Source organism: Sus scrofa, chromosome 6, assembly GCF_054392235.1.
Source record: "Sus scrofa isolate SSC_HxYL_T2T_F1_AM1 chromosome 6, Sscrofa_HxYL_maternal_Yorkshire_Landrace_v2.0, whole genome shotgun sequence".
Taxonomy (NCBI): Eukaryota; Metazoa; Chordata; class Mammalia; order Artiodactyla; family Suidae; genus Sus; species Sus scrofa.
In genome coordinates this window covers 13,030,808-13,051,255 of record NC_139388.1, presented here as the reverse complement: position 1 = coordinate 13,051,255, position 20,448 = coordinate 13,030,808, and the positions used below count along the sequence as shown (strand labels likewise).

Below are 20,448 nucleotides of genomic sequence, written 5' to 3'. Positions count from 1 at the left end.
GGAAAACAGTATGGAGATGCCTCAGAAAACTAAAAATAGAACTCCCATTTGATCCAGCAATCCCACTCCTGGGCGTCTATCCAGAGAAAACCATGACTCGCAAAGGCACATGTACTCCAAGGTTCATTGCAGCACTATTTGCAATAGTCAAGACATGGAAACAACCTCCATGTCCATCAACAGAGGAGTGGATCAAGAAGATGTGGTACATATACACAACGGAATATTACTCAGCCATTAAAAGGAATGAAATACTGGCATTTTTGGCAACATGGATGGACCTAGAAATTATCATGCTAAGTAAAGTCAGCCATACAATGAGACACCAACATCAAATGCTTTCACTGACATGTGGAATGTGAAAAAAGGACAGAATGAATTTCTTTGCAGAGCAGATGCTGACTCACAGACTTTGAAAAACTTATGGTCTCTGGAAGAGACAGTTTGGGGGGTGGGGGGATGTGCTTGGGTTGTGGGATGGAAATCCTGTGAAATTGGATTGTGATGATCATTGTACAAGTGTGATAAATTCACTGAGTAAAAAAAAGAGAAAAAAAAAAGTTGAGTTATACAAAATTTTCTCCTCTTTATCTGATCGATTGTGCTGCCTACAAGAGCTCACCTACAACAAGAGTGAAGAAGGGCAGATCGTGTCTTGGTCTTTTTGGTGTTGGGTTCCTCTGAGACAGGCTGCAGCATGGACCCTAAAGCTCTGCTTTTCTGCTTCTAAGGCTTTAGGGAAAATTTCAGAGCTACACAGATTCTATAAACCTATGATTTCCAAACTCAGACCTGCTCTTAAAGCTGCTTAGAAACCTTAGGTAGTAACTCTAGGAAGCTCCCCTTTCCCACTTTCCCATTTCCCAGAATCCATTCCAACCTCCAGCACTCTTTTGAGTCCCTAACACCATCTCTTCTTCCCTGTAGGGAACAAAGAGGAGGTATCAAATGGGAAACCTCTTAACTTTCAGGTCATTTTTCCTATGTGCAGGCTCTAGGTCTGTATATTCTAGATGTCTCTATTCCAAAACTAATGCACCCCCTGAGCTGAGAATCCCACCCATCCTTTCCCACCTCCTCAGCAACCTAACTTCTTTATTTTTTATTTTTTGGTCATGCCCACAGTACGTGGAATTTCCTGGGCCAGGAACTAAACTTGTGCCACAGCAGCAATCTGTGATCACAGTAGTGATAAGGCCAGATCCTTAACCCGCTGAGCTACCAGGGAACTCTACCTCACTTCTTTAAATACACCTCTTTCCTCTATTTCAACTTTTCCCTCTGTAGTTGCTCCAAAAGTTGCCTACACTTGCTCCAACCCTGCCACACCTCTTACTCCTTCCTTCTCCCACTGCATTTGGGCTCTGTCTTACTTCTCCAATGAAACCACGTGGTGGAGGTCGCCAATGACTTCCTAGTTACCAAAGGCAAAAGAACCTTCTCTCTTTTGTTGTAGCTACTGAGGATGTGAGAATTCTGGCATGAGACTGGATATTTTAATTACTGAATTGAAACCATTATTTCGAATTAAAAGTTTCAGAAAAATAAGGGTTGACTAGAGAGTTCATCAAAGCAAAGGATAGTAGGGGCTCAGAGAAATTAAGACACTTCAGCTCTAACTAACAAGTAGCAAATCTGGACTCTGAAGCCAAGAAGCTAGGCTCCTGTTTGCTTAACTTCTCACTAAATGACTATTTCTAGTTGCCTGCATTTTTTTTTTTTTTTTTTTTTTGTCTTTTTGCTATTTCTTGGGCCGCTCCCACGGCATATGGAGATTCCCAGGCTAGGGGTCAAATCGGAGCTGTAGCCACCGGCCTACGCCAGAGCCACAGCAACGCGGGATCCGAGCCGCGTCTGCAACCTACACCACAGCTCACGGCAACGCCGGATTGTTAACCCACTGAGCAAGGGCAGGGACCGAACCCGCAACCTCATGGTTCCTAGTCAGATTCGTTAACTACTGCGCCACGACGGGAACTCCCATTTTTTTTTTTTTAAAGGATGTACTTCAGAGGCTTTCCCCATAAGTACATACTGATCTTAGTGTTAAATAGCTGCATTATATTCCACTGTGTAGATATACTATATATCACTAGTCACATATCGATAGGTACTTAGATTGTTTTCAGAGTTTTGCTATAACAAAAGCTGTAATAAACTTTTTAATTCAAAGATTTTATTTATAGCTGTACAACCATCATCATAAACTTTCTCATAGGAAAAAAAGAACTACCATTGTTTATATTTTGATGTAGTACCACAGAATAATATTCAAAATTACCTAAACAGCTATTAAAACACTCCTTGCTTTTCCAACTAGGTATCTCTATGTGGCTGGCTTTTTTCATATAATTCAACTAAACATATTAAAACAGACTAATGGAGCAGCAGATTTGAGAATCCAGCTATCTTTTTCTTTTCTTTTCTTTTTTTTTTTTTTTTTTTTGTCTTTTGAAGGCCACACCCACAACACATGGAGGTTCCCAGGCTAGAGGCTGAATCGGAGCTGCAGCTGCCAGCCTACACCACAGCACACAGCAACATGGGATCCTTAACCCACTGAGCAGGGCCAGGGATCAAACCTGAATCCTCAGGGATACTACTCGGTTCGTTAATCACTGAGCCATCACAGGAACCTCCCAGATATCTTCTATTGAGCCAGACAATAAAGGGGTACAGTCACACCACAACTCTTACTAATTTTTTTGGTAAATACACTTACTTATTTATATTATGTTACCATTTTGGGGGTTTATTATTTTATTTGAAAATGAATGAACAAATATTTTAAATAGTTCTCAATTTAAATTTCTTATACTACAAATGGCAGTTATAACTCAGTCAGTAATTCTGAAGACTGCAAAGAGACCTTGAGAACAAAAAGTTTGAGAACTGCTGAGGTAGGATAATACGCACACAAGCTTCTTTTCTCCAATAGGGAAAGAAAAAAAAAAAAAAAAAAAAAAAAAGAGCCAGATCCTTATTAACAGGGAATAATTCACACCAGTGGCTCCAAGACAGCAAAGCTCGGCAGAGGCTGATATGCTGTGAAGTGAATCAAGTATTGAAGTTTTTGTTAGCCTGTGCATTTAATTTTTTCCCCTCAAAGACTCTTTTTTTTTTTTTTTTTTAAATGGCCAAACCTATAGCATAAGGAAGTTCCCAGCCAGGGATCGGGTCCAAGCCATAGCTGAGACCTACACCGCAGCTGCAGCAATAACAGATCCTTTAACCCATTGCGCCAGGCCAGGGGTCAAACCCGTGCCTCCACAGCCACCCAAACGACTATAGTTAGATTCTTAACTCACTGTGCTACAGCAGGAATGCCTCCACCGACATGTAACTCTTATCAGTTACCCAGGTGTCCACAAGGCCTCAAGGCTACTAGACTATTCTGCTATAAAGATTTAAAGAAAACTGGTTCAATCTATCATCTCATAGAAAAAAAAAAAAAAAAAAAATCCCGCCCTCTCTCTTCTGGAGGTTCTTAGAGTCTTTTATTAGCTGCTTTCAACTTCAATATTTTTGGTTGTGTTGAATTTACAGCCTCTGCTCTGTCACTCACCTTTAGCACATGCTGTCTATATACATAATGTTATGTATGTTGTGATATCATGGGGCCAACCCATGATAGATACCAACCCAATTCTGCCCCAATGCAAAACCGTAGGCCATATCAAACCTTTACAGGAGGTTTCAGGGTGAAGGTGGGGGTGTTGGAGGATGGATGCTTCAACCCTCACAGTAAATGACTTAGAGTGGAATAGAGCATTAGCCAGCTCCCTTTTTGGGAGTTCTAGGAACTTCTCACCATCCATCTCTTTCTCCCAAGGTCCTAAAATGGTTACGAACTCTCTGACACTGTATGTCCAATTTATGTATAATTATATAGGTGTAATTTTTCTAAGGGGTAGGTCTGTAATTTTCATCAGATTTTCAAAGGCCTCAAGATCTAAGAAAGGGAGTTCCCATCATGGCTCAGCAGAAATGAATCTGACTGGCATCCATAAGCATGCAGGTTCGATCCCTGGCCTCGCTCGGTGGGTTAAGGATCCGTCATTGCCACGAGCTGTGGTGTAGGTCGAAGATGCAGCTTGGATCTGGCGTTGCTGTGGCTGTGGTGTAGGCTGGCAGCTACAGCTCTGATTCTATCCCTAGCCTGGGAACCTCCATATGCCGAGGGCGCGGCCCTTAAAAAAGACCAAAAAAAAAAAAAAAGGAGTTCCCGTTGTGGCGCAGTGGTTAATGAATCCGACTAGGAACCATGAGGTTGGGGGTTTGATCCCTGCCCTTGCTCAGTGGGTTAACGATCCGGCGTTGCCATGAGCTGTGGTGTAGGTCAAAGACGTGGCTCGGATCCCGAGCTGCTGTGGCTCTGGCGTAGGCTGACAGCTACAGGTCCGATTCGACCCCTAGCCTGGGAACCTCCATATGCCGCGGGAGCGGCCCAAGAAATAGCAACAACAGCAACAACAAAAGACAAAAAGACAAAAAAAAAAATCTAAGAAAAGTTGAGACGTACATGAGCATCCAACAGTAAACAAAACTGCCACCCATTGGATACCTCCACCAGTAATGGGGAAATGCCAATTAAAGCTACAGGACATACCATCTTACACCCATCAAACTGGCACTGCTGAAGTCTGCCAATGGTAAGATTGGAGCAATAACAACTCTTACTTGCTTCCAGACAGTTCAACCACTTTGAAAAACAAAGTGACATGATCTTAAGTTAACATTTAAACATATTCTATACTAAGCAAATTCGTTCTCAGAGCAGCTTTCAAACTGCTCTGGTTTTAACCCAGAGGATCACACATCAATTTAGTAGCTCATAACCAGCATTTTTTTTTTTTTTTTTTTTTTTGCTTTCTAGGGCCACCCTCGTGGCATATGGAGGCTTCCAGGCTAGGGGTCTAATCCCAGCTGTAGCTGCTGGCCTACAAGAGCAACACCAGATCCAAGCCACATCTGCGATCTACACCACAGCTCATGGCAACACCAGATCCTTAACCCACTGAGCGAGGTCAGGAATCAAACCTTCATCCTCATGGATCCTAGTCAGATTTGTTTCCACTGCACCATGACAGAAACTCCAGTATTTTATTTTAATGAAAGCAAATGGAATAAAATGTTACATTTTTACCTCATTACATATAAATAGTGCATTTTGCCCTATTATGCTTCTTACTATGGAGTCATGGTTAAATACACTTCCCAAAACAATGATCTGGAGAACCTGCTACACATGTTCCTAAGGAAACATGTATGAGAATGTTCACAGCAATATTTTTTCCAATAGCAAAAAACAGGAAACAATAAAAGAAAATACAAAAATTGCAGTTGCCGTCGTGGCGCAGCAGAAATGAATCCAACTGGATTGCGGGTTTGATCCCTGGCCTCGATCAGTGGGTTAAGGATTCGGCATTGCCATGAGCTGTGGTGTAGGTCACACATGCGGCCGGGATCTGGTGTTGTGGTTGTGGTGTAGGCTGGCAGATGTAGTTCCTATTAGATCCCTATTTTGGGAATCTCCATATGCCGGGTGTGTGGCCTTAAAAAGCAAAAAACAGAAAAACAAAAATTGTGGCACATTCACACTATGAAAATAGTAAAGCAGTAAATATGACTAAACTAAAGCTACTGCATCAATGAGGATCTCAAAATAAAATTAACCGAGGGGTTCCCTGGTGGCTCAGCAGGTTAAGGATCTTGTGTTGTCACTGCTGTGGTTCAGGTCACTCCTACAGTGTGGGCTCAATCCCTGTCCCAGGAACTTCTACATGCCACAGAGAAGGCAAAAAAGAAAAAAGAGTTAACTGAAAAAGTCAGTAAAAAAAAAAAAAATACATGCTGTAAGTCAACACACTTCAAGTTTGAAAACAAGCAAAACTAAGTAAATAATAAATGTTTAGGAGTTCCTGTCGTGGCGCAGTGGTTTACGAATCTGACTAGGAACCATGAGGTTGCAGGTTTGGTTCCTGCGCTTGCTCAGTGGGTTAACGATCCGGCGTTGCCATGAGCTGTGGTGTAGGTCGCAGACGGGGCTCGGATCCTGCGTTGCTGTGGCTCTGGCGTAGGCCAGAGACTACAGCTCTGATTAGATCCCCAGCCTGGGAACCTCCATATGCCGCGGGAGCGGCCCAAGAAATAGCAAAAAGACAAAAAAAAAAAAAAAAAAAGTTTAAATGTACTCAGATAAATGTTAAAAAAATTAAAAGTTTAGTATTAAGGATGTGGTGTTGCCAAATATGTATTAAAAAAAACACTAAAGAAAAGAGAATGATAAAAACAAAAATTAAGACAGCAGTAATCTCTTTAAGGTTGAAAGAGGATGCAATACACAAGAATACACAGGGAATTTCTCAAGTTTGATAATGTTCTCTTTCTTTAGCTGGGTAATGAGTATATGGGTATTTGTTTTGTTTGTAGTTCTTATGTATACACTATGTATATATTTTTTGTATGTAGCCAATATCTTATAATGACTAGGAATACAAAGATGTCACTAGAATCAGTTTAACAGTATCAACGATACTTTTGTTGGTCTCCACTACTCCTGAGCTCCCTAGAGCCCAGGTTTTGACCCCCAAAATTACTCTTCACTAAAAAGAACCAGGACTCTTTCTTTACTTTTTTTAAAATTCTTTTTACAGCTGCAGCTGTGGTATAAGGGCCAGGGACTGAATCAGAGCTGGAGCTGTGGCCTATGTTATGGCCATGGCAACACCAGATCCAAGCCATAGCTGCAACCTGCACCACAGCTTACAACACTGGATTCTTAAGCCAAGCCAGGAATTGAACCCACATCCTCACAGAGACAACATCAGGTCCTTAACCCCCTGAGCCACAGTGGGAATTTCCAGAACCAGGACTCCTTAAAGGGGAGGTGACTCCATGTCTTGGGGCAAGAAAACAATCAAGACAGTTCTGCTACTTTCTAGCACTACCAGAAAGCAAGGATTTTTAAGTCTGTTATAGTTGTGCTGAAAGTCAGTTTAGAGATTACGCTGTTGTCCAGGACTGCAACACTACATAAATGAAATGAATTAATGAAACAAACTAATTTTGTAAAAATAATTTAGCATTACAAATGGAAGGGGCAGAGGGTCTAAAACAGGATTTTGTACATGGAAAAGAATGGCAGTAACCCTCTTCCTTCTTCTCAGTGACACCCGCAGTGTGCATCATGTAGAGACAAAAACAGCAGATACGACAATAACCTCTCTCTGTACCAGATTAAAATCCTCCTTTCCTACTAACTTCAAAATATCAAGATAACTGGAAATGAAATTAGCCAACAGTTTACCCCAAACCAGATAGTATTTTTATAATAATTGTACTTATAACATTTGTGTTGTTTAAAGTGTTTAAAAGAACAAGCCACATTAAGTTTTAGTTAATGTTTAATACTGCAACAACACTGTCAATAGAGAAATTAAATAACTGACTTTTTTGTTTGTTTTTTTGTCTTTTGAGGGCCACACGCAGGGCATAGGGAGGTTCTCAGGCTAGGGGTCTAATCAGAGCTGTTGCCGCTGGCCTACGCCACAGCCACAGCCATGCCAGATCCAAGCCGCGTTTGTGACCTACACCACAGCTCACGGCAACAACAGATCCTTAACCCACTGAGCAAGGCCAGGAATCAAACCCGAAACCTCATGGTTCCTAGTCGGATTCGTTTCCGCTGTGCCATGACGGGAACTCCAATAACTGACTATTAAACTACAGTTCCATTATAGGCAAAATGTTAAAACGTTACATATAAAACTTCCTTTTTAAAAAGTAAAAAATAGCAGTTGACTGTGCCCCTGGTTTCTAGCAATATTATCCAACTTCTTCAGTGTTAAGATACATTTTTGGCTGTCTACCCATTCCCCACCCAAACACACTACCCATTCCCTAAAACCTCCTTCTAACACCATTCATTAATTCCACAAATACTTACTGAGTGCCTATTCCTGATATAAATTCTTCTAGGTGCTGCTGACACACAGGTAAATAAACAAGGACTGGGTACCCACTGACTTGGAGCTTATGACCTCATCATATAAACTTGGCCCTCTGCACAAGGACAATACTCAACTACTACTACCCTGCAATGCAAACTTTCACAGGTGAAATTCTGGCTTTAAGTCACAGACTGTGGTCCCCATAAGAGCCTCCTAGCGTGATACTGCTACTCTGGGACAGGAAGAGGTCCAGCTGGAACTTTAAATTCCATCTGAAAACAGAATGTTGAGCAGGAAGGAGTTCTTGCTGTGGCACAGTGGTTTAAGAATCTGACTGCAGGTTTGATCTCTGGCCCAGCTCAGTGGATTAAAGGATCTGGCATTGCTGGAGCTGTGGCCTGGACTCAATCCCTGCCATCTACATGCCATGGGGGCGGCCATTAAAAAAAAAAACAAAAAACAAAACGTTGGTCAGATATTACAAAAACTTAGAAAGGGATAAAGATTTCAAAAGCTCAGGCAATGAAACAACGTTTACAATACACAATAGAACTCCCAAGGCACCTGTGGCCTCCATAAATATACTGTGGAAAATAACCCTGAACTCATGAGCATGTTCTCTATTAGTCTGGGTTCCTTCTGAATTTCTCATGTCTGTTTCCTCTTTAGTTCCCCTGGTTTCCTTGTATTTTGTTTTCAGAACTTTTGTTATTTCTTTGCTCTCTTCCTTCTCCTATTCTGCAGTGTGTAGCTATGGTATGGGCTGGAAGTGAGGCCTAAGAAAAACAAGCAAAAGAGCGTGTCTTGACCAGTAATTCTCATATCTACAGGAAGTTATCTGTGCAAGATGAAGAAACTCAGAAAAACCCAAGCATCCAACAAAGTTATTCTTTCCCAGAGGTGCTTTTGTTGCCATCAAACACTTGCTATTTTCTACAGTGTAGGAACTGTACAAATGAGGTGATTAGAGTCACATGGGACAGTCATGGGTCACTACTATCTTCTCCTATTTTCACCTGTTTGCCCTACAGCCTTCAAGGCAAAAATATTCTTCAGAACAGAAACAAGTCTCTATACAGACCAATGGTTTTGCCTAGTCTGTGGTGTAGCGTCCTACTTTGGGTAGAGAGGTGGGGCCACGCTGCAGCTCTAGGAGTGTTGATGCCACCACTGTGCTGAATGATCAATAAAGTAGAAATTAAAATACAGCTTTCCAAACAATTCATGCAGCTCAATAAAAAACAAACAAACAAACAAAACAAAACCCACAATGCATTCAAAAAATGGTCTGAAGATCTAAACAGACATATCTCCAAAGAAGACAGATAGATGGCCAAAATGCACATGAAAAGATGCTCAACATTGCTAGTTATTAGAGAAATGCAAATCAAAACTCCAATGAGGCATCACCTCACCCCAGTGAGAATGGCCAGTATCCCCACATTTACAAACAGAAAATGTTAGAGAGGATGCAAAGAAAAGGGAACCTACCTGCACTGTCGGTGGGAATGTAAAGTGGTACAACCATGATGGGAAAAATGGCACGATCTCAAAAAACTAAAAATAAAACCACGATAATGTCCAGCAATCCCATTCCTAGGCATATACCTGGAGAAAGCCATAATTCAAAAAGATACATAGTGCCATTCAAAATAGCCAATACATGGAAGCAACCTAGATGTCCACTGACAGAGGAATGGATAAAGATGTGGTTCATATATACAAAGGAATATTACTAAGTCATAAAAAGAATGAAATAATACCATGGACGGACCCAGAAATGATCATACTAAGTGAAATAAGACAGAGAAAGACAAACATAAGATATTACCTATGTGTGGAATCTAAAAAAAAATGATACAAATGAAGTTATTTACAAAACAGAAACAAAACCACAGACTTCAAAAACAATCTTAAGGTTACCAAATGGATAAGGGGTGGAGAGGCAGACTGGGGGTTTAGGATTGGCATATGCACACTACTGTATAAGGAATAGATGGTCCACAGGGATCTGCTGTTCAGCACAGGGATTTCTCCTCAGTATTCCTAAATAATGTATATGGGAAAATAATCTGAAAAAGAATGGATATGTATATATGTATAACTGAATAGCTTCGCTGTACACCAGAAATAGACACATTATAAATTAACATGTCAATAAAAAATTTTTTAATGAAAATTTTTTTTAAACACAGCTTTCCATTCTTTTGAAAACTCAACCTCTTACTTTCCTTCTAAGAAAACAATCATATGTTCTGGATTTGCCTTGACAGTACCAATTTTTTTACATTTTTTACTTTACATTTCCTTACATTTAATTTTTTAAAAAATGCTATTACATGGACCCGGACGCAAGGGCAGGAGACCTCTGAGAGGATCTCACTGGCTATAGCAAGAGCACCAGTTGAGATACTGTTACTATGACAGAGGCAGATCTTGTGGCAATGGAGGGTCCAACAGCTTTAGGCACAAACCTGTTGGCTTTGAAATCCAGCTGCTTGCCTCTGACAACCCTGCGGTGCATGAGATGAGAACACTAAAAGAACCAAAACAGGCTGGCACCTGGGATCTTTTGCTGCAGCAGCTGCAGTGCTTGCACCTAGATAAACATCTCTTCCAAGCAACAAAATGCAAGAAACTATAAGGGACTGAAAATAACTGCTTCCAGAGTTCCCTGATGACCTAGTGGTTAAGGATCTGGTGTTGTCACTGCTGTGGCATGGCTTTGCTCCCATGCAGTGGGCATGGCCAAAATAATAAAATAAGAAAAAAATTTAAATCTATTATCTTAAGTACCTTTCTGCCAGAAGAAAGGGCTTTATTCAATAACTTACTTTTAAAAAGTGGTATTAACATACAAGGAACAAAAATTTTAAAATATTTGAAAATAACCCTCCCTTCTTCTCTCTCATCTTCCAGTTACCAAATCCTTTCTCCTCCGAGACAACTACTGTTATTAGCTGCTTGAGTATCTTCCCAGAGATAGATGATACTAAAATGTAAAATAAGGTGATTCTTGTAACTGAATTCTTGTTTTATTTTTTAAAATTTATTTGTTTATTTTTGTCTTTTTGCCTTTTCTAGAGCCACTTCCCACAGCATATGGAGGTTCCCAGGCTAGGGGTTGAATTGAAGCTATAGCCGCTGGCCTACGCCAGAGCCATAGTAACTCGGGGATCCGAGCCTTGTCTGCAACCTACACCACAGCTCCCGGCAACGCCGGATCCTTAACCCATGGAGCAAGGCGAGGGACCGAACCCGCAACCTCATGATTCCTAGTCAGATTCATTAACTACTGTGCCACAATGGGAACTCCTTTTTGTTGTTTTAGAAAATATATTAAACTTTTCACAAAAATGCTATTTTTACTAACATGTAAAAATACTATTTGAAAATAAATGTTTTAAATTTCTTAGCTTTATTTTATTTTTTAAAATTTTTATTATTTGTCTTTTTACCATTTCTTGGGCCACTTGCGCAGCATATGGAGATTCCCAGGCCAGGGGTCGAATCAGAGCTGTAGCCACCGGCCTACGTCAGAGCCACAGCAACGCAGGATCTGAGCCGTGTCTGAGACCTACACCACAGCTCACAGCAATGCCGGGTCCTCAACTCACTGAGCAAGGCCAGGGACCGAACCTGCAACCTCATGGTTCCTAGTCAGATTCATTAACCACTGAGTCACGACAAGAACTCCTATTTTTTTATTTTAATTGTTTTGCTGCACCCTGGCATGCAAAAGTTCCCGGGCCAGGGGACCAAACTCATGCTATAGCAGTATCCAAACTACAGCAATGACAATGCCAGATCCCTAACCATGAGGCCACCAAGGAACTCCATGTTAGCTTAAATTTTAATATTGTAACAGATATTCAAAGTTCTCTGAGGTTCTTAATAATTTGTATGAATATAAAGAAGTCCATGGAGTTCCCATCGTGGCAAAGTGGTTAACGAATCCGACTAGGAACCATGAGGTTGCGGGTTCGATCCCTGCCCTTGCTCGGTGGGTTGAGGATCCGGCGTTGCTGTGCACTGTGGTGTAGGTCACAGACGCGGCTCGGATCTGGTGTTGCTGCGGCTCTGGCGTAGGCCGGCAGCTATAGCTCCGATTGGACCCCTAGCCTGGGAACCTCCATATGCTGTGGGAGCGGATCAAGAAAAGGCAAAAAGACAAAAAAAAAAAAAAAAAAAAAAAAAGAAGTCCTAAGAGCAAATAGTTTGAAAACCACTAATCTAGGCATTTATAAATGTATGTCAATTGTTTACTGTTAACTCTACTAAACCCTGGTCATCTACCGCTTCATTTGGTAGCTGTTTTAAGTAGACTGGCATCTACACAATACAAATTTCACCATGGTGACTGGCTACTTGTTTTTCTACATTGTCTTAAAACCTGATGTATTAACATGTGGAGATGAATACTCTAAGCCCATAAAGAGTTTTCAGCAAGTAATTATAATGTGTATATGTGACAGCTGAAGTTGAATGGCAAGGTTAAATATATACTTGTGGTGGAAGAATAAAGAGAGAAGCTATTTTTAAATGGAAGAACACAGTAATTAATGATGGAGTAGCTTTTTTGAGCTAACCTTCCCAGAGTCAGATAACAATGATAAACTCTGGACAGAACATGAAAAACAAGTCTACGAAGGCACTAAAGAACAACTAAAACCAATCAGAAACAGGAGTGGAGTCAATCATCAGAAGAAGGAGGACGACAGAGAATCCAGTTACAGCACTTTGCCTGGCGGCACCGGCCAGTCCCTGTGGTCGGAGTGGCTATAACTCAAGCAGAAAACTGCATTTTTATGGCTTCAGGGGATAGAGTACTGAGTTTGCCTGTCAGAGCAGCTGAAAATGAGGGAGGAATTCTCAGTGAAATAAAAAGATACACAATTCATAGCCCTATTCGAAAACAGGCAAAAAAAAAATTTAATGCAAATTAAATACAATGGAGTACCACTACACACCCACTAGATCAAAAAGACCCACAACATCAGAGAGTTAGTGAGCAAGTTAGGGGTTGCAGTTGCAGCTTGCATTCAAACCCTGGCCCAGAAATTTCCATTATGTTTCAGGTGCAGCAGCCATTAAAAAAGACCAAGACACTTATGTGACCAATCAGCTGATGTATCAAACTCAAGGTTTCATTAAAACAAGCAGATCAGAAACATAAGTATGAAAAAAAAAAAAAAAATAGGAGTTCCCGTCGTGGCTCAGTGGTTAACGAATCCGACTAGGAACGATGGGGTTGAGGGTTGGTCCCTGGCCTTGCTCAGTGGGTTAAGGATCTGGCGTTGCTGTGAGCTGTGGTGTAGGTTGCAGACAAGACTCAGATCCCTCGTTGCTGTGGCTCTGGTGTAGGTTGGTGGCTACAGCTCCGATCAGACCCCTAGCCTGGGAACCTCCATATGCCAAAGGAGTGGCCCAATAAATGGCAAAAAGAAAAAAAAATATAAGTATGATTTACATAAGTTACTCAAAAGTCAGAAATAAATGTAGTCCTTTCATTTGTGCAGTTTTTAATGGTAAAATAAGACTGATTTTGTTAGGTATAGGAGAAATTATTTTAATTTGAGGAATCATAACAGTAATAAAGCTAACGTAAAGCATATACTGCTATATAGAATCCAGATAGATGTGGCTTCTGCTTTACTACTCTGTAAATTTGACTCACAGCTTTGCGGTGGGTGATCTATTTATTCTTTAATAATCTAAACACAGGCTACTGCCAGAGATATACGTCCCCACACTTGTTTTCTCTAATGAAATTGGAAAAGTAATAAATACAAATTGGTCCACCAGACATGAAAAGGATTAGCAGGGGGAAAAAGTATTAGTCTATTCTCTATTGTAAGGCCAGTCTATTCTCTCAGAGTCTCAAAAACTGGATAAGGAACCAGATCAGAACTTCCAAACTTGCCTGCTCTGTTTGACCTATATATTGTTTTTCTTTTTCTTTTTTCTTTTTAGGGCCGAACCCAAGGCATATAGAAGTTCCCAGGCTAGGCGTCTAATAGGAGCTACAGCTGCCCACTTATACCATAGCCACAGCAACACAGGATCCAAGCCGTGTCTGCAACCCACACCACAGCTTACGGCAACTCTAAGATCCTTAACCCACTGAGCAAAGCCAGCGATCGAACCCGGATCCTCGTGGATACTAGTTGGGTTCGTTTCCATTGAGCCACAACAGGGGCTCCCTGTTGTTTCTAAAAGACAGAAAAACTCAGCATTTCCTGGTGGCCCAGTGATTAAGGATGTGGTGCTGTCACTACTGTGGCGCAGGTCCAGGAATTTAGGCATGCCGCAGGCATTGCTGAAAAAAAAAGAGAAAAAATTCTATAAAATCTAAATCTAATACATCTTAAAAATTTGTAAGATCTGGTAACGGTGTCATGTGGCAACAACTGACTGGTAGATACTGGCCTGGAGTTTGGGACTGCATCCTACACTGATAAAAAGAGACAAAAACATGAAGTTCCTTGTCCTTGTGTCAATGAGGCATAACTAATTCAACTGTATCAAATGCAGTGAGAGAGAGAGTGTGTGTGTGTGTGTGTGAGAGAGAAAGAGAGACTTTTTTTGGGGTCTTTTGTCCTTTTTTTAGGGCTGCACCTGCTGCATATGGAGGTTCCCAGGCTGGGGGTCAAATTGGAGCTGTAGCCACCCACCTACGCCAGAGTCACAGCAACGCTGGGGCCAAGCCGCGTCTGCAACCTACACCACAGCTCACGGCAATGCCAGATCCTTAACCCACTGAGCAAGGCCAGGGATCAAACCCGAAACCTCACGGTTCCTAGTCGGATTTGTTTCCACTATGCCACGACAGGAACTCTGAGACTCTTCTTAAAAATAATTTTTTATCCCTACTTAAATATAGTCCAACTTATATTTTCTGCCATTTCATATATTACACGAATCTCTAATATAAGAGTTACAATGAACACTTCATTCATATGCCTTAGTGCTTTTATTTTTTATTTATTTTTTGGCCGCCCCATGGCATATGGAATTCCTGGGCCAAGGATCAGATCCAAGTTGCAGATATACATGCAACCTATGTTGCAGCTGCAGCAATACCAGATCCTCTAACCCACTGTGCCAGGCTGGGGATCAAACTTGTGTCCTGGCACAGCAGAGATGCCACTGACCCCGTTGTGCCACAGCAGGAACTCTTGCCTTAGTGTCTTTAATTGGCACTAGGCTCATAATGTATAATCTATAAATCTTACTAAACAAAATTAAAGGTCTATTTGCAGAAATTAATTCATTTGCAAAAGGACCTGTCCATAACAAAATTCAAGATGGGATCTGCCTTAGGTAATTATTCATCAAACATGTCCTTTATGAGCATATACTGTGTTAAGTGCAGAAAAAGGCTGATTTCAGAACTGTAAAAACAACTGCCAAACGTTCACATGGGCTTCAATGGAGTGAAACACAGAACTTTTCAACCTGGACTAGTGATATTCCAACTGGACAATTCTGGGTGGTTGAGGAGCAGTCCTGTGCACCACAGGGTGTTTAGCAGCATCTCACCCACGAGGTGCCAGTAGCTTAACCCCAGCCCCTTGGCTCAGGTTCTGACACCCACAAATGTCTCCAGACACTGCCACATGCTACAAATTAAAACACTTCAAGTAATGTCAGGAGAAATATACCCAACTTCATAATTAATGATCTCTTCATACACACACAAACACACTATATGTAAAATGATCAAACAGTGGTTAATCAATGATATTTCAAGTGAACAAAATGTGGCCATAAAAAAACAGTGCTATTAAAGCAAATTAAGAAACTTAACTGAGATATTATAGACTAATATTTTCAAAGCTGTCTTAGGTTAACTTTCTTCTGTAGATGAAAAGTTCTTATTCTGCTAACTCAGGGTCTTTTCTGAATGCAGGTTTATATATTCAAGTACATGGAAACATTAAGAGAGCCTAACATGCACGGGAAGAGCCTCTGCTTCTCAGTCTTTCCTCTCAGGTGTTTGATTACACATGAGGATGAGCTGAGAAAAGAAAATGAAGTGAAATTCCAGTCACAGGCTGTTCTTATTTAATCCAAAGTTTCATTTAGTAGGAAGAAAATGAAATTGATTAAACCTGTTCAGCTTTTTTAATGTTTTAAGTACCATTTATTTGTTAACTCTGCTTCTTAGTTTTCCCGGTCATTTTATTTATTTATTTTTTTTGTCTTTTTGTCTTTTGTCTTTTGTTGTTGTTGTTGTTATTATTGTTGCTGTTTCTTGGGCCGCTCCCGCGGCATATGGAGGTTCCCAGGCTAGGGGTTGAATCGGAGCTGTAACCACCGGCCTACGCCAGAGCCACAGCAACGCGGGATCCGAGCCGCGTCTGCAACCTCCACCACAGCTCACGGCAACACCGGATCCTTAACCCACTGAGCAAGGGCAGGGACCGAACCGCAACCTCATGGTTCCTAGTCGGATTCGTTAACCACTGCGCCACGACCACGACGGGAACTCCAGTTTTCCCGGTCATTTTATAATCTCCTTGTCCAAATATTAACCAGTAAGTGAAGATCAACCTTGTTATTTGAGAAGGGGTAAAAGGAAATAAGAACTGATTTTCATTAAGCCCTTCTTTTCCAGGAACTACGTTAAGACATTTCACCTCATTTCATTCCCAAAAGAGCTCTCTCTATAAGGTAGGAATTATGATCCTAATTTTATTTATTTATTATTTTGTGTGTGTGTGTCTTTTTTTCGCCTTTTCTAGGGCTGCTCCCACGGCATATGGAGGTTCTCGGGCTAGGGGTCCAATTGGAGCTGCCGCCACCAGCCTACACCAGAGCCACAGCAACGTGGGATCTAAGCCACGTCTTCGACCTACACCACAGCTCACGGCAACACCGGATCCTTAACCCACTGGGCAACGCCAGGGATCGAACCCACAACCTCATGGTTCCTAGTCGGATTCGTTAAACACTGAGCCAAGATGGGAACTCCATGATCCTAATTTTATAGTTGAAAGGATCATGCAAAACTGAGATGTGAACCAGGCAGAAATGTTCAAGTCAAAAGCACCTGATTATACTCTACCTACCTTCAGAAGAGCCAGCAGTAACATCATGACAATAGTTTCTTCCCTTCATTATAAAATACCAGAGGTTCTAAGTAACAGCTCCAAGAAGAGTCTTACCCTGACGAGCTTGACCAAGAACTAAAAATCCTCAAATAAATAAAAAGTGAACATACTGTAGAATTAAGGAAATTCAGATGTATACGGTTTTTCTATCTGTTTATGAATAACTCAACGCTGGGCAAGAGGAACACATCCACACCTCCAGCCAGGAGTGCTGACTAGCCTTAGCGAAAGGACAACTTACTGCCAAAGAATCCAGATCAGTGGAACTTTCCAGTTCTCTAAGGAAGCAATATATAGTTGCTTGCAAAATGGTTCCAAAATCGAACCAAAACTAGAAATTTAAAAAAGACGAAGACAAGGCTCCGAGCATCACATACCTTCTTCATGAAACAACAGAAAATCTAAGAGAAGTATTCTAGTTGTACCTTAATCCAGGGCTTAAGCTCTAAAAATCATTTCACTTTTTAAACTGCTTACAAAGTTTATTCAACTTTTCCTTCCAGATTTTGTTTCATGAAAGGAAAGAAAATCGCATTTTAACACAAGGGAATGCTAACTTTTCTTCCTGGCACCTCTGTCGCTCACATATTTAAAAGAACACATACACACACACACACACCATTCAAAGGTCTGATGAGGATTTTAACCTTTCTTCCTGGCACCTCTGTCGCTCACATATTTAAACACACACACACACACACACACACACACCATTCAAAGGCCTGATGAGGATTTCCCTTGTGGTGCAGTGGGTTTAGGATCTGGTGTGGTCACTGCAGCAGTTTGAGTCACTGCTTGTAGCCTGGGTTCAATCCCTGCTCTGGGAACTTCCACAGGCTGTGGCCCAAAAAAATTAAATAAATAAGAAAATAGAGTTCCCACTGTAGTTCAATGGGTTAAGAATTCGACTAGTATCCATGAGGATGCAGGTTTAATCCCTGGCCTTGCTCAGTGGGTTAAGGATCTGGTGTTGCTATGGCTGTGGTGTAGGTCAGCAACTGTAGCTCTGATTTGACTCCTAGCTTGGCAACTTCCATATGCTGTGGGTGTGGCCAAGAAAGGGAAAAAATCGAAACCAAAATCAAAAAACACCAAAAAAAAAAAAAAAAAAAAAAGGAGTTTCCATGTGGTTCACCAGGTTGAGAACCTGACATAATGTCTGTGAGGATGCAGGTTCAATCCCTGGCCTCACTCAGTGGGTTAAAGATCTGGCTTTGCTGCAAGCTGTGGCATAGATTATAGATGTGGCTTGGATCCTGCATTGCTGTGGCTGCAGCTGCAGCTTTGATTGGACCCCTGGCCTGGAAACTTCCATATGCCACAGATGCGGACCTGGAAGGAAAAAAAAAAGAAAAAAAAAAAGGAAAAGGAAAAAAGAAAAGAAAAGTAAAGCCTGATGAATCCTAAATAAGCCGTAACACATGCGTCAAGGAGGGGACACATGTGTTATGGCTTATTTTCTCAGCAAGGAAAACATTTTAGTTCCAAAATTCTAAAGGCAAACTGCTAACTGAATGGGGAAATTAACTTCACCGACCTTAAGATAAAGTTCAAGACCTTGTTGTTTTAAAGGAATTCCCAGGCACAGAGTCAGATCATAGACTTAATTCCTAGTTTAGGAACTGAAACAATTCTGGCCTAGAGATAAAACAGTGACGAAATCCTTGACACACCTCTGCCAGAACAGCTGCTCCCATCTGTCCACTTCTCGCCCTTCCTTCAAAAGCTACTTCAAGGTCTGGGTTTATCAGTTACATGGGCTAAAAGAAAAGAGAGCACATTTCCCAGGGCACATTTATAGAAATAACATGTTGCCCCATTTTAAAACTCATGAACGGATGTTAAACTGACCAAAGTATAAATAATCTTATCTCACTCATTCTTGCTAATGTTTAGAGATTGGTTCTCTTATGGGGTTTTATTCCCGCAAAACGACTGGCCCTATACGAAGCTTTATAAATATTAGGAGGGCTGTTTTGCCCTGACAAAAGGGAAAATAACGGGAGAAGAGGAGAGCCTTTCGAAAGAACTTTCACACAGTGGGCGTTAAACACCTCAGTTAAGGCACAGAACACTGGCTTCTTTTTCTCTGTGATCCTCTATCCAGCCGAAACTCGCTGTGTTAACTAACTGATCATGAACAAAAGAGAGGCAGTCTGAACTCCAGCAGGAGAAATACACTGTATTTAAAGGGTCTGCCCACCTCACCCAAGACTTCTGATTAGAGCTATGAAGCCATTTTGTCTTTTTAAAGGAACCTTGACTTTCTCTATACAATTCACCCATTCTAGCTGTGATAACCATTTTTATTTCAGAAATGAAACTCTTGAGTTTTTAATCATCCTTCTAAGTAGTCTCTACAAACACAATTTATCAGAAAGCAAGACAGTAAGTGAACTAAATGATCCTATAAGGAAATGGTTCTAAAAATAATGGAACATTCAAAATAGAACACTATGGGGAGTTCCCATCATGACTCAGTGGTTAACGAATCCGACTAGGAACCATGAGGTTGCAGGTTCTATCCCTGGCCTGGCTCAGTGGGTTAACAATCCGGCGTTGCCAAGAGCTGTGGTGTAAGTCACAGCTGCAGGTCACAACCACAAATGAGAGTCACATATATAATTTAAAGTTTTATAGTAGCCATATTAAAGAATGTAAAGATGAAATGAATTTTAATCATTTATTTTATTTAATCCAATATATTAAAGATGTTACTATGAAAACTAATATAAAATTTCAATGAAATTGACATAAAAATTGGGATAGTTTGCTTATATTTTCTTACTAAGTGTCCAAAATTTAATGCGCACACCTCAATTTAGATTAGCCACATTTCAATGCTCAGCAGCTACACAGGGTTAGTGAGGAATGTACTGAACAGAGGAGGCCTAGAAAGAGAAACATCAAACTATTAACTTTCATTTTAACTTTCATATCTTTCTGCATTGTTTGGATTTTATTTTTCTTTTTTGGATGCACCAGCGGCACATGGAAGTTCCTGGGCTGGGGATCAAGTCCAAGCCACAGCTGTGACCCACACCACAGCTGCAGGAAAGCCAGATCCTTAACCTGCTGTGCCAGAGAAGGAACTCCAATTGCATGACTTTTTTAAACGACAGCCAGTTATAACATTTATGATATTAAAAAAAAACTAAAAAAGTGTTTAAAGATAAAAATAATTGAGACAGGCCAAAAACCTCAACATATAAACCCAGAACCATACGGTTCTTAAGAAGGAAAAAAAAAGAAAGGAAAGAAAGGGAAGGAGGAAGGAAGGAAGGAAGAAAAAAGGAGAAATCATTTCAATTTTAGGATAGGAAGATTTCTTAGGACACAAAAAGCACTAACCTTAAAAGAAAAAATAAAAGATAAACTGA

At 40.9% G+C, this 20,448-nt stretch overlaps 1 protein-coding gene across 3 annotated transcripts in view; it reads right to left on the bottom strand.

Moving 5' to 3' along the window:
• The window catches only part of CFDP1 (craniofacial development protein 1), a 128,698-nt gene that overhangs the window by 58,802 nt on the left and 49,448 nt on the right, over positions 1–20,448 (bottom strand). The window contains exon 6 of one of the 3 annotated variants that reach the window (XM_084959580.1): positions 12,853–14,271. The exons of the other annotated variants lie outside the window; for them this stretch is intronic. Within the exon in view, the coding sequence (XP_084815706.1) occupies positions 13,890–14,271 (382 nt within the window). The 3' untranslated portion in view covers positions 12,853–13,889. Of the gene's footprint in view, positions 1–12,852; positions 14,272–20,448 lie in introns of those variants that run through there. 3 annotated transcript variants of the gene reach the window in all.